General features: G+C 47.6%; 1 protein-coding gene across 1 annotated transcript in view; it reads right to left on the minus strand.

The window, feature by feature from the left end:
• Positions 1-13,617, minus strand: part of LOC137518451 (CUB domain-containing protein 1-like) — a 135,198-nt gene that overhangs the window by 23,611 nt on the left and 97,970 nt on the right. The window contains exon 4 of the mRNA XM_068236330.1: positions 3,739-4,095. Coding sequence (XP_068092431.1) covers positions 3,739-4,095 — 357 coding nt within the window. The remainder of the gene's footprint in view (positions 1-3,738; positions 4,096-13,617) is intronic.

Here is a 13,617-nt window from a genome sequence, read left to right on the forward strand (position 1 = left end):
ACTAGCTATACTGGGGCAACTATACTAGCTATACTGGGGCAACTATACTAACTATACTGGGGCAACTATACTGGGGCAACTATACTAGCTATACTGTGGGCAACTGTACTAGCTATACTGGGGGCAACTATACTAGCTATACTGGGGCAACTATATTACCTACACTAAGGGCAGCTATACTAGCTATATTGGGGGCAACTATACTAGCTATACTGGGGCAATGGCAGCGACATTCTCCAAGCACCCCTAAAGCACCCACCAGCGTGAACTGACTTTCGGCGTCTAATAGACGCTGTGTCAGTTCACTGACAGCAGCAGCCCACAGCTGCTTCAGAGCAGGGCTACAGTAAAATGGCGTCTGAAGCCCTGCTCTGGAGACTGAGTCTGCAGTGCAGGGCTTCGGGCGCCATTTTCCCATAGCCCTGCTCTATGCGCGGGAGTTTCAGTTGCTGGCTGGCTGCAGAGGATTGTGGGAGCTGCGCCGGACGGAGGCAGGGACAGGAGGTCTGCTGCTGCTTCAGGTGAGTAAATGTTTTTTTTTATTTATATTAGCAGGTGTATTGACTGTTCTGGCCAGGTCTGCTACATGATTGAAGTGTTTTCTGGGCATGTCTGCCACATGATTGCATGTATTTTCTGGTCAAATCTTCCACATGATTGCATGCATTTTCTGGTCAAATCTGCCGACATGATTGCATGTATTTTCTGGCCAGGTCTGCTACATGATTGAAGTGTTTTCTGGCCAGGTTTGCTACGTGATTGTATGCATTTTCTGGTCAGGTCTGCTACATGATTGAAGTAGTTTCTGGCCAGGTCTGCCACGATTGCATGTATTTTCTGGTCAAATCTTCCACATGATTAATGTATTTTCTGGGCAAATCTGCCGCCATGATTGCATGTATTTTCTGGGCAAATCTGCCGCCATGATTGCATGTATTTTCTAGGCAAATCTACCGCCATGATTGCATTCATTTTCTGGTCAAATCTACTCACTTTACGTGTATTTTCTTGAGAAAACCTGCACATTTATGTGAATTTTCTGGGAAAAGGCTCACCAAAACTTGGGCCCACTGTCTTTGCGTTGCACTTTTAAAGGGAACCCGAGGTGAGAATAATATTGAGGCTGCCATATTTATCTCCTTTTAAGCAATGCCAGTTGCCTGGCTGCCGTGCTGGTCCTCTGCCTCTAATTCTTTCAACCATAGATCCTGAACAAGCATGCAGCAGGTCAGGGGTTTCTGACAATATTGTCAGAACTGACGAGATTAGCTGCATGCTTGTTTCTGGTGTAATTCAGTTCACTACTGCAGCCAAATAGATCAGCAGGGCACCCTATTGTTTAAAAGGAAATAAATATGGCAGCCTCCATATCACTCTCATCCCGGGTTCACTTTAAATTAGTTAGCTCCGCCCTCATCTGGTCATGGCCATGCCCATTTTTCACCGCAGTGCGCTTTGCCCGCCGTAGGTTATAGCCACACCCATTTTTTTTTTTTTTTTTTTTTTTTTTTTGGGGGGGGGGTCCTTTTAATACCCAGCACCGGGTGTCAAATGCCCTAGGTATGCCACTGCATCTACCCATCGATTAGTGAAAATATACAGGCCATTTTTCCTAACCATTTTTCCTACAATCCAAATTTCCTAAAAAAAAAAAAAAAATTATTCCACAGTCTCCTAGCAAAATTTAGTCATTCTAGCATGTATGGGGGATTTTCCTTAACTGCAAAAGTCAGCAATTCGGGTTCTTCATCATCACGAACAATAACGGCCTGTTCAATCGAATGGCCAGCAAACTGAACAAAGAGCTATTTGACCAACACTACCTATGATATAGGATTCAACAAGTGGTTATTATGCACTGTTTGTTTATGGCTCATATGGCTATTTTTAATGGTACTTAGGACCTAATCTTTTGTTTTTTGAAGAAACAAGACTTCGTTCAGCATTTTGCTGGTGTGTACCAATGATTTCTATAGACATCCCTACTACTTTCACATATGATATATGGCCCTACTAAAACTATTATGATAATACCTACTTTTTTCAGAATTACCCCTCCACTGGTGAGTACATTACTATGGGGAAAAATGTTGGGGGATCTATTTAGCATAGTACAGCTCAAGCACAAGTGGAGACTCTAAGTCAACCCCAAAAAGAAAGTTCAGTGTAGAGTACTAAATGTAAATCAAATTCCTGGTACACACCATGCAATTTCCCATCAGATTGACGATTGTATTGATAATTACTGACAGGTCTGATCTGATTTCCGATTGTTTATCTGAACAATTTGTATAGAAGTGATCAGAAACTCAGCAAGGAAAAACGGTCGGAAATCAAACCTGCCAAAATGTATCAATTTGACCTTCAATCTGACCGGAAATTGCATGGTGAGTACCAGGCACAACAGTTCAGAAAATGACAGTGTTCTACCTCTCAAATTCTTACCTCCTTCCCATTTAAAGGTGGCCATACATCAGGCGACTTGGTGGCCAATCGACCATCTGATTAGATTATTATAATCGGAATCTGATGAAAATGGGTGCCATCAAGTGTATGCCCAACCGACAATGCGACCAATTTTGGGCCGAAATTGGTTGCGTTAGTCGGACATGCTGCAAGTTGTAGGGCTAACTTGCTCGATTGGGTGTGCGGCGGTAACTGCAAGTGATATCGGGACAAGGGACGAAACCCCCCGCACTGTCCCCCCCAATATAATGTGCCCCCCAGTGCATGCTATACATTACTTGTCCGCTGCCTCAGTTTGCTCTGGGCTCCCTCCGCCGCCCATGCATGCGCACCACCTGGTTGCCTAGTAACGTGGGCGCATGGGACGTCTGACATCACACATGCGCAGTTACTAGGCAACCATGTGGGGCGTGTGTATGGACAATGGAGGGAGCCCAGAGCACGGGGAAGCCGTGGACTGGTAATGTATAGCATGCACTGGGCACCAGGGGGGCACATTAAACATTAGTGTGGACAGCATTGGGACGGCGAGGAAGTCGGATGCAGCGGCACAAGGCCGATCCCTGATCAATTTTATAATGAAATTGATCGAGAATCGGCCTTCGGTGTATGGGTAGCCGACAGATCTTTCTATAATTAGATGCGATTAGAGAGCGATTTGTCTCTTGGTTGAATCTGCCCATCATCGCTAGATGTATGGCTACCTTAACTGCTGCTCAAAGAACTGATCATGGATAAGAACAAGAGACATTTGTTCAGACAAGAGACAACACTTGGGGTGCAGGTAGCAGTGTATCTGACCCAATCCCTTCTAAAGGAGCAAGGGCAGCAACGGGTGTCAGCAGGACAAGGAACACTATTATAGCAATTTGGCTATCTAAAGTGCAGGACTGACAAACATTTATTGATAAACTACTAGATTTCAGGCTGTCCACATGAAAAGCAATACCATCCTAGGCTAGGATGGTATTGCTTCCTAGGTCTGTGACCACAGATTCCAGATATATGACTTTTACTAGATTGGTGTAAGGACCACTACTTACAAAGGCATTTTGCAATGGGACGGGGCTACAAATACACACCATTTGTAAAAGTACAGTATTAACATCTGAAATGCTGCCACTAAATTGTTTGAAACAGGTTTAGTTAGCCTCTGCTGTCTAGAAGTTTTAAGAATGTTTTTTTTTTTTTTTCCGCACATATTGATTTCAGCCAGACCTAGCAACAATCTGTGTGGTGTCAGAAATGTTGAGAAGGCTACATGCTACTTACTTCCATCCGTCTTCTGAATAATTACATTAAATTTCAGCGTAAGCCCTGGTTGACTTGTGACTTTGGTGTCCACTATGCAGTTTTGCAAAGAAAAATTGAAGTTGCTTTGAATATTTGCAGGTTGCTTATCGTATAATTTTAATGTTGATGGCTTCGGAAGGTAGTATTGTACTTCTGACTCGTGTTTCTCACACACAGGCAATGTATAGTTCTCAAACTTGACAGTGGCTGCGTAATTAGGAGGCAAGTTGAATTTCCAAGTCATGTGTTCAGTAGAAGGAAATGCAGATGGGAAGTTTGCAGACAGTAGTGTTACAAGCGATTCAGTCTGGAAAGTTGTTTCAATAATGCACAATCCTGTGAAGATAAAAGGAAAGCATCTGAGAACTTTGTCAACTGATATTCCACATCATATGCTAAACAAAAACTATGGCCCTGATGCACTTAACGGCACATGTAGAGCATTGCAAATTTACTGGTAACAACGCAGGAAGCACCACCCGTTACTATGGTAATGTGTTACTCCACATGTTACCACAGCAATGCGTGCATTATCCTGGTAACGTGTACGGCATTATTAGCTTAACAGGCGGTGATCCCCTGGCATTAGTACTGGTAAAACTGCTGTGCGAGGCCTGCACAATTTTACCACTGTTTAGTGCATCAGACCCTATGTTCTGTACAAGTGTGTATTTTGCTTTGGCACTCTAGAGCAATCTACATCTATATGATCTATAAAAAGCCACCACACATACAATTACTTCAGGTACACAAGCATTGCAGTGGTTATCAATATTATTACTAAAAAGCCTAGGATGGCTTGCATGCGTCATGGATGCACTCTGATTAATAGATGTATTTGTAGATGAGAGGGAAAATAGCGTGGATCGTACCAGCTTACTCCAGCCACACTACCGATACCTGAGGGATACCTTCTCGTTTCACGTCACTGATGGCTGCCATACTCTGTATTTATCTATACTCACAGGCCACATCGCCTAAAGCCATATTTCCAGAGGCTATACTGGGTGATTATATACTTCTCCAACTGGACGAAATGGATACCTGGAGCATTTGAGATTTAATCCCTACTATATGCTATACTTTATGATGATGATTTTAATTGCCTCATGTCATGACCTTTAAACTGCAGCTGATTGCCTCTGAAGAAGCAGCTATTGTAAAAGTGCTGGAGTGAGTGGACTCTAGTACAAACATGAAACATGCATTAGGCCAACTCTGCACATTGAAGGGACACACACACACACACACACACACACACACACACACACACACACACACACACACACACACACACACACACACACACACACACATACATACATTGTAATTAAAAGTTATGCTTATAATTATTGTATTATTTATTCACTGCCCTTTAAACACTCACTTTTTTTTTTGAGAGGGGGGGGGGAGTGGTTCTCACCATTAAAGTAGCCCAACTCTCCCCTCTAACCCACAAGGTTTTATCCCTTGCTGGTTCTGTCACTCGTAGAGTTATTCACTTTCTATCTGGATAGGAAGTGATGCAAATTCTCACAAAGGCAAAGGACAGCAATTAAATCATAAATTCAATAAAAATCAGCTTTAGTATCTTATTACTCTATCAAAAATGTACAACATGCTACAAGACATGTATATATAAGGCAGCAGATCTGAATTTATTTCCATAATCAACTGTATAATCATATATAATTGCAATATTCTCCCCGACTCTACCTTCCATTACATGAGGGCCATACTCCCTAATTTACCAAAGGCTTTAGTCTAACTCGCGCCTGGGCAAACTTGGCCCTCCACCTGTTAAGGGACTAGAAGTCCCACAATGCATTTGCCTTTATGAGTCATGACTCTGGCTGACAGACTCCTGCAATGCATTGTGGGACTTGTAGTTCCGTAACAGCTGGAGGGCTGAGTTTGCCCATGTCTGGTCTAACTAATCATTTTAACTTATTTGCTGTCATTAAGATTATTTTGCAGATTATAACCTTTGTTTCATTGTTTACTGAAGTCATTATCTGGCTACTTGCCTGTTCTTGCTCAATAAGTTACCTTGAGACCACCACTATGAATAATGACCTTTCACATTCGTAAACCACAAGTATACACTATAAGAAAAAAAATCTGATTATGTTCACAAGTCCTTCAGGCGTTCTCTCCTTTACCCTTTTGTTTCCAGGGCTCAGGTTATTGAGGCCTAGGCCAACATGCATTGTCTTTAGGTAGTTGGCTGGATGCCCTTTTGGATACTTTAAATATAATTACCTCCAACTCCCCCTATACCTGGGCTTGACGACTCAGGGCCCATTTCCACTATTGCATGGCGAAATCGCTGCGGCAAAATTCGCATGCGAATTTCACATGCAAATTTTGTGCTAATTCGCATGAAAATTCGCATGGATGACGATGTATGCGAATTTAACAATGGCAATGCCGGTGTGCTTTTCCATTGATTTCATGCGAATTCACATGAAAATTCGCATACCAAAACAGCATGCGAATTCCCTATTAAATACATTAGCGGCGATGCGCATGCATTCCACTCACAGGCGAATTCTGCGGCTCTTTTGTGCGTTTTTTCACCGCTGAAAAAAACCGCACCTCAACAACGCTACAGTGGAAACAGGCCCATCCACTTGCATTACATGTGCGAATCCGCATGCGTTGGACGCATGCGGATTCGCGATGGTGGAAAAGAGCCCTTAAGGATTCCTCCAGCCTCTCTCCGGCCTCACTGGAGTGGGGGCATACCTATTGTCTGAATATCTGCAGTCCTCACTTTATATAAATGTGAGGAGTGAGGAGACATCTCCACTTTAGTGTATTTCCCCAGTTTAAAGTCAAATGTAGTTCTAACTCAGATCATCATTCCTATTGCGCAATAAAGTAGAGCATACTGTACGTTTCGTGATATTCTGGCAGAAATTGTTAACATTTAGCTCATGTTGGTAAAGAATATCACAGCATAGAAGGGGGACCAGAACATAACAGCCAGTGAGATTTTTAGGGTTAAAATAAAACACCACTTTATTGGTCAGCCAAACATTGTCCATAACAAAAACAAAACCCAAAATGATATACCACACTGGGTATTCAGCAGGTGATATAAAATATACAGCCTTATGCTTCTGTACCAACCCTCCTCTCTCTGGTTATTTCTGTGGTCACTTACCACTCTGACTTGACACTGCGCCATGGGCCTAATGGCTCTGTCTGACACTCAGTTGTCTAGGCTTCACCTCAATCTCCAGTACTTGAGTCCCACTCACTCCAGCACTAGCTTCTCTCCTACATCAGGACTGTGCAGTCTCTTACCACAGCCCACTACCTACTGGAAGCTGCAACCCATTATACAATTGCAGGTGAGATGATTTAAGGTGCACATACATCACTTGACTTAGCGGCTGATAGCCCAACAACTTTGATAATTATCGAATCGGATAAAAATCAGCACCACCAAAAGCATGCACGATCAACGATGCAACCAATTTCTGGGCAAAATTGTTCGCATGTATATAGTTTGGACATGCTGGTAAATATTGGGCTGATGTGCACACAGCAGTAACGGCGTGAGATATCGGGACAAGCACAAACGTGACGGAACCCCCAGTACTGTCCCTCTACCGTAAATGTACCCCCTGTGCATGCATTTATACTTTACCTGTCCACTGTCACCCGCCGCGTTGCCCTTCCGTCTTCCACTTCCTCCATTTACGCTCACACGCTGCTGGTGCTATACACCAGCAGTGTGCGAGCACAAAGTGAGGAAGCGTCACAAGGCTGACTCCTGAGATATTTATGCTGAAATCCATTGGGAACCAGCCTGCGGTGTATGGGCAGCCGACCAATCTCTCTCTGATCAGATTCAATTAAAGAGAAGTCTGTCTCTTGGTCGAATCTGCCAATCATCGCTAGAGGTATGGGCACCTTAACCCTCCTGGCGGTGTATTAGAAACCGCCAGGGGGCAGCGCAGCAGTTTTTTTTTTATTTTATTTTTTAAAATCATGTAGCGAGCCTAGGGCTTGCTACATGATAGCCGCTGTGCAGCGGCATCCCCACCCGCTTTGGTCACCTCCGGCGATCTTTGATCAGGAAATCCCGTTCAAAGAACGGGATTTCCTGGAGGGCTTCTCCCATCGCCGTGGCGGGATGACGTCACCGACGTCGTGATGTCAAAGGGAGTCCTGATCCACCCCTCAGCACTGATTGGCCAGGCAGTGCACGGGGTCTGGGGGGGGCGCGGCGAGTGGCGGCGGCGGCGATTGGAGTGCACATGCAGCTAGCAAAGGGATATAGACAAGTTACTTGTTATAATCCGTTTTTCATCTCAGATCCGCTGTAAAACTCCCTGTGCCTTGACTTGGAGGATTGGCGAGTAAGGCCCACCCTTCTCCTCCCAATACACACCGATCCTGAATACCAAACAAATCTGCACAACAATGGCATTGCTAACTGGCAACACCCACCATCATTATCCAGGACCTTTTGCTCCAAATCCATATCAGAACCAAGCAGCCATCTGCTCAGAACCTGACAGTTTGTTGACAAACTTTGCCATCTGAATATTACTGCATTTGGTTAACCTACTTGTCAACTTTTTACTTTATTTATGCTATTCAATTATCAATATTAAATAGAAAAAAAATGCTGCTGCTGTTAATAATTGCAATATTTGTAACACCTAAAAGGCACAATAGTGAATGATACTTGAATAAACGTGTATAAATGCATCAGAGGGCAATACATAAACTTGATATGTAAAGCGTACATAAATTATAAGTTGCAGTTTGTGTTGAATCCAGGGCCGGACTGGGACCCTGGGGGCCCACCAGAGAAATTTCAACCCACATCCAAGAATTGTGGTGAAAAAAAAAAAAAAAAAAAAAAAAAAAAAAAAAAAGAGCGTCACCATGCATCGGTAGGGGGGCGTGGTCATGATATATCCTGAAAAGGGCAAAATGTACATAGCAGCATTGTAATTCAGACACCGCTGCCCAGCAAAACTTCACATAGCGTCCCCCACCTTCAGTATAAAGTAATGTCCTAGTTACCATACATATGACATTGATTAGACTGAGCTCCTCTGGGGACAGTCAGTGATATGACCATGTACAGTGCTGCAGAAGATATCAGCGCTATATAAATACATAATAATATGGTAGGACATTAGACTATGACAGGATTCGATTTTGAGCTCCTCTGAGGACAGTCTGTGACATGACTATGTACTCTGTAAAGTGCTGCAGAAGAGGTCAGTGCTGTATAAATAATAAATGGTAGCACATTGGGCTAGGACGATGGTAGAGCAGCACGGTGGCCTAGTGGTTAGCACTCTCGCCTTGCAGCGCTGGGTCCCCGATTCAAATCCCAGCCAGGCCAACATCAGCATGGAGTTTGTATGCCGCCCCCCCCCCGCCCGCCAGTGTTTGCATGGGTTTCCTCTGGGCACTCTGGTTTTCTCCCACACCCCAAAAACATACAGATAAGTAATGCTTCATACACACTTGAGATAAAAGTCTTTGGAAAAGGCAAGATCACAGACCATGTAGTATGAGAGCCATACTCTACACAGTCTATTCTATGGAGCTGCACTCCCCATCAGATAAAATCTTTGCAAGATGCTGCACACAAAGATGCCCGTACACCAGTGGCGTACCTAGGGCATTTGACACCCGGTGCTGGGTATTAAAAGACACCCCCCCCCCAAAAAAAAGTGGGTGTGGCTATAACCTGCGGCGCGTGCTATGGGAAAATGGCGCCTGAAGCCCTGCACTGCAGACTCAAAGTCTCCAGAGCAGGGCTTCAGACGCCATTTTACTGTAGCCCTGCTCTGCCGCAGCTGTGGGCTGCTGCTGTCAGTTAACTGACACGGCGACTATTAGACGCCGAAAGTCAGTTCACGCTGGGGGGTGCTTTAGGGGTGCTTGGAGAATGGCGCTGCCATTGCCCCAGTATAGTTGCCCCCAATATAGCTAGTATAGTTGCCCTTAGTGTAGGTAATATAGTTGCCCCCAGAATAGCTAGTATAGTTGCCCCCAGTATAGCTAGTACAGTTGTCCACAGTATAGCTAGTATAGTTGCCCCAATGAAGTTAGTATAGTTGCCCCAGTATAGCTAGTATGGTCGCCCCCAGCCAGTATAGCTAGTATAGTTGCCCCCAGACAGTATAGCTAGTATAGTTGCCCCCAGCCAGTATAGCTAGTATAGTTGCCCCCAGCCAGGATAGCTGCCCCCAGTATAGCTAGTATAGTTGCCCCAGCCAGTATAGCTATATAGTTGCCCAAGTATAGTTGCCCCCAGTATGGCTAGTACAGTTGCCCCCAGTATGGCTAGTATAGTTGCCCCCAGTAAGGTAGTATAGATGCCCCCAGTAAGCTAGTATAGTTGATCCCAGTGTAGGTGCCCCCAGTATGGCTAGTATAGTTTCCCCCAGTATGGCTAGTATAGTTGCCCCCAGTAAGCTAGTATAGTTGCCCCCAGTATGGCTAGTATAGTTGCCCCCAGTATGGCTAGTATAGTTGCCCCCAGTAAGCTAGTATAGTTGCCCCCAGTATGGCTAGTATAGTTGCCCCCAGTAAATTAGTGTAGTTGCCCCCAGTAAGCTAGTATAGTTGCCCCCAGTAAGCTAGTATAGTTGCCCCCAATGTAGGTGCCCCAGGAGTAGGAAGCAGGGCTAGATGGAGGGGCTGTGGAGGGGTCCCTCACCTGGGACCCCTCCTTCTGCCTCTCTCTCCCCTCTCCAGCATAGCGGCTACAAGTGCGGGGCGGCCGGAGGTGTACAGATAATTACTCACCTAATCTCCGCGATCCAAGCGTCATGACGTTACAGGTCTCCGCATCCAATGCCGCCCACTGTGCTTCCGCTAATCAGGAAGCACAGTGGGCGGCATTGAAGACGGAGACCTGTAACGTCATGACGCTGCGCTCCACGCTTGGAACGCGGAAATCAGGTGAGTAATTGTCCATACGCCTCCGGCCGCCCCGCACTTGTCTCCGCTAATTTTTGGAGGGGGAGAGAGAGGCAGAAGGAGAGGTCCCAGGTGAGGGAGGGGGGAGATATTTCCCCCCTCCCCACCGCTGCCTCCACAGCCCCTCCTTCTAGCCCTGCTTCCCCCTCCTGCTGTGCTGCTGTGTGGGGGTCGTGGCAACACCCCCCTGGGTGACTGTCATCCGGTGCGCCCCGCCCCCCTGCGCTCTATGGTAGGGACGCCACTGCCGTACACACTCAAAAGATCATTATCTGCAAAAGATCTGTTCCTGCAAAAGATCCATTCCTGCAAAATGCATTCATAGTCTATAATATCTGCAGATCCTCATACACACTTGGTTTAACAGACAATTATTTGCAGATCATCTGCAGATCAGATCCACCAGGATGGATTTTCAGATCTGCAGATGATTGCCAGATATGCAGATAAAGTCTGTTAAACAAGGTGTGTATGATGATCTGCAGATCTCATAGACTATGAATGCATTTTGCAGAAATGGATATTTTGCAGGAACAGATCTTTTGCAGATAATGATCTTTTGAGTGTGTACGGGCATCTTTGTGTGCAGCATCTTGCAAAGATTTTATCTGATGGGGAGTGCAGCTTCATAGAATAGACTGTGTAGAGTATGGCTCTTATACTACATGGAATGGGGTAAAATTGGTCTGTGATCTTGCCTTTTCCAAAGACTTTTATCTCAAGTGTATATGAAGCATTAAGGCCCATACACACGTCGGATTTGCGCGAACGACGGGTCGTTTGAACGTTCCGTCGTTCGCACGTTTCCGCATGAAATCCGGCGTGTGTACAGACTATCGTTCGGGAGATAAGACTGGTTACCAACGATCCGCCGGGCGGATCGCTGGTAACCATTCTTATCTCCCAAACGATAGTCTGTACACACGCCGGATTTCATGCGGAAACGTGCGAACGACGGAACGTTCAAACGACCCGTCGTTCGCGCAAATCCGACGTGTGTATGGGCCTTTAGTCTCCCCCTAAATTGGCCCTAGACAGCAATACATGCACAGACATAGTAGGACTATGGTAGGGATTAGATTGTAAGCTCCTCTGACAGAGTTAGTGACAAGACTATGTACTCTGCACAGCGCTGCCTAAGAGGTCAGCGCTAAATAAAAATTAATAAAAAATGGTAGGATTACATTGTGAGCGCCTCTGAGGACAGTCCGTGACATGACTATGTACTATGTGTAAAGTGCAGCAGAAGATCATGTCAGTGTTATATAAATGCATAATAATAATAATAATAATAATAATATTATAGGACATTAGACGGATGAACAGAGGGGATGCACGTAGGGTGAGGCAAAGGTGGTGGGCGCAGAGGGGCGCATCAAAGGTGGGCGCAGAGGGGCGCACCAAAGGTGGGCGCAGAGGGGCGCATCAAAGGTGGGCGCAGAGGGGCGCATGAACGGTGGGCGCATGAAAGGTGGCCACAGGGGGCCCATTAAAGGTGGGCGCAGGGGGCCCATTAAAGGTGGGCGCAGGGGGCCCATTAAAGGTGGGCGCAGGGGGCCCATTAAAGGTGGGCGCAGGGGGGGGCGCATGAAAGGTGGGCGCAGGGGGGGGCGCATGAAAGGTGGGCGCAGGGGGGGGGCGCATGAAAGGTGGGCGCTGGGGGGGCGCATGAAAGGTGGGCGCAGGGGGGACACATGAAAGGTGGGCGCAGGGGGGGGGGGGGACGCATGAAAGGTGGGCGCAGGGGGGGACGCATGAAAGGTGGGCGCAGGGGGGGGGGGGACGCATGAAAAGTGGGCGCAGGGGGGGGGACGCATGAAAGGTGGGCGCAGAGGGACACATGGAAGGTGGGCGCAGGGGGACACATGGGAGGTGGGCGCAGGGGGGGGGGAACACATGAAAGGTGGGGACGACGCATAAAAGGGGACAAGCGGAACGTGGGCGCAGGGGGGACAAGCGGAAGGTGGGCGCAGGGGGGACAAGTGGAAGGTGGGCGCAGGGGGGACAAGCGGAAGGTGGGCGCAGGGGGACAAGCGGAAGGTGGGCACAGGGGGGACAAGCGGAAGGTGGGCACAGGGGGGGACAAGCGGAAGGTGGGCACAGGGGGGACAAGCGGAAGGTGGGCACAGGGGGGGACACATGGAAGGTGGGCACAAGGGGGGACACATGGAAGGTGGGCACAGGGGGGACACATGGAAGGTGGGCACAAGGGGGAACACATGGAAGGTGGGCACAGGGGGAACACATGGAAGGTGGGCACAGGGGGGGAACACATGGAAGGTGGGCACAGGGGGGCACATGGAAGGTGGGCTCAAGAGGGGACACATGGAAGGTGGGCACAGGGGGGGGACACATGGAAGGTGGGCACAGGGGGGGGACACATGGAAGGTGAGCACAGGGGGGGCACATGGAAGGTGGGCACAGGGGGGACACATGGAAGGTGGGCACAGGGGGGACACATGGAAGGTGGGCTCAGGGGGGACACATGGAAGGTGGGCACAGGGGGGACACATGGAAGGTGGGCACAGGAGGGACACACATGGAAGGTGGGCACAGGGGGGACACATGGAAGGTGGGCACAGGGGGGACACATGGAAGGTGGGCACAGGGGAGACACATGGAAGGTGGGCACAGGGGAGACACATGGAAGGTGGGCACAGTGGGGGACACATGGAAGGTGGGCACAGTGGGGGACACATGGAAGGTGGGCACAGGGGGGACGCAAGGAAGGTGGGCACAGGGGGGACGCAAGGAAGGTGGGCACAGGGGGGACACAAGGAAGGTGGGCACAGGGGGGACACAAGGAAGGTGGGCACAGGGGGGACACAAGGAAGGTGGGCACAGGGGGGACACAAGGAAGATGGGCACAGGGGGGACGCAAGCAAGGTGGGC

The sequence above is a fragment of the Hyperolius riggenbachi genome, chromosome 5 (assembly GCF_040937935.1).
Source record: "Hyperolius riggenbachi isolate aHypRig1 chromosome 5, aHypRig1.pri, whole genome shotgun sequence".
In the NCBI taxonomy this organism is placed as follows: Eukaryota; Metazoa; Chordata; class Amphibia; order Anura; family Hyperoliidae; genus Hyperolius; species Hyperolius riggenbachi.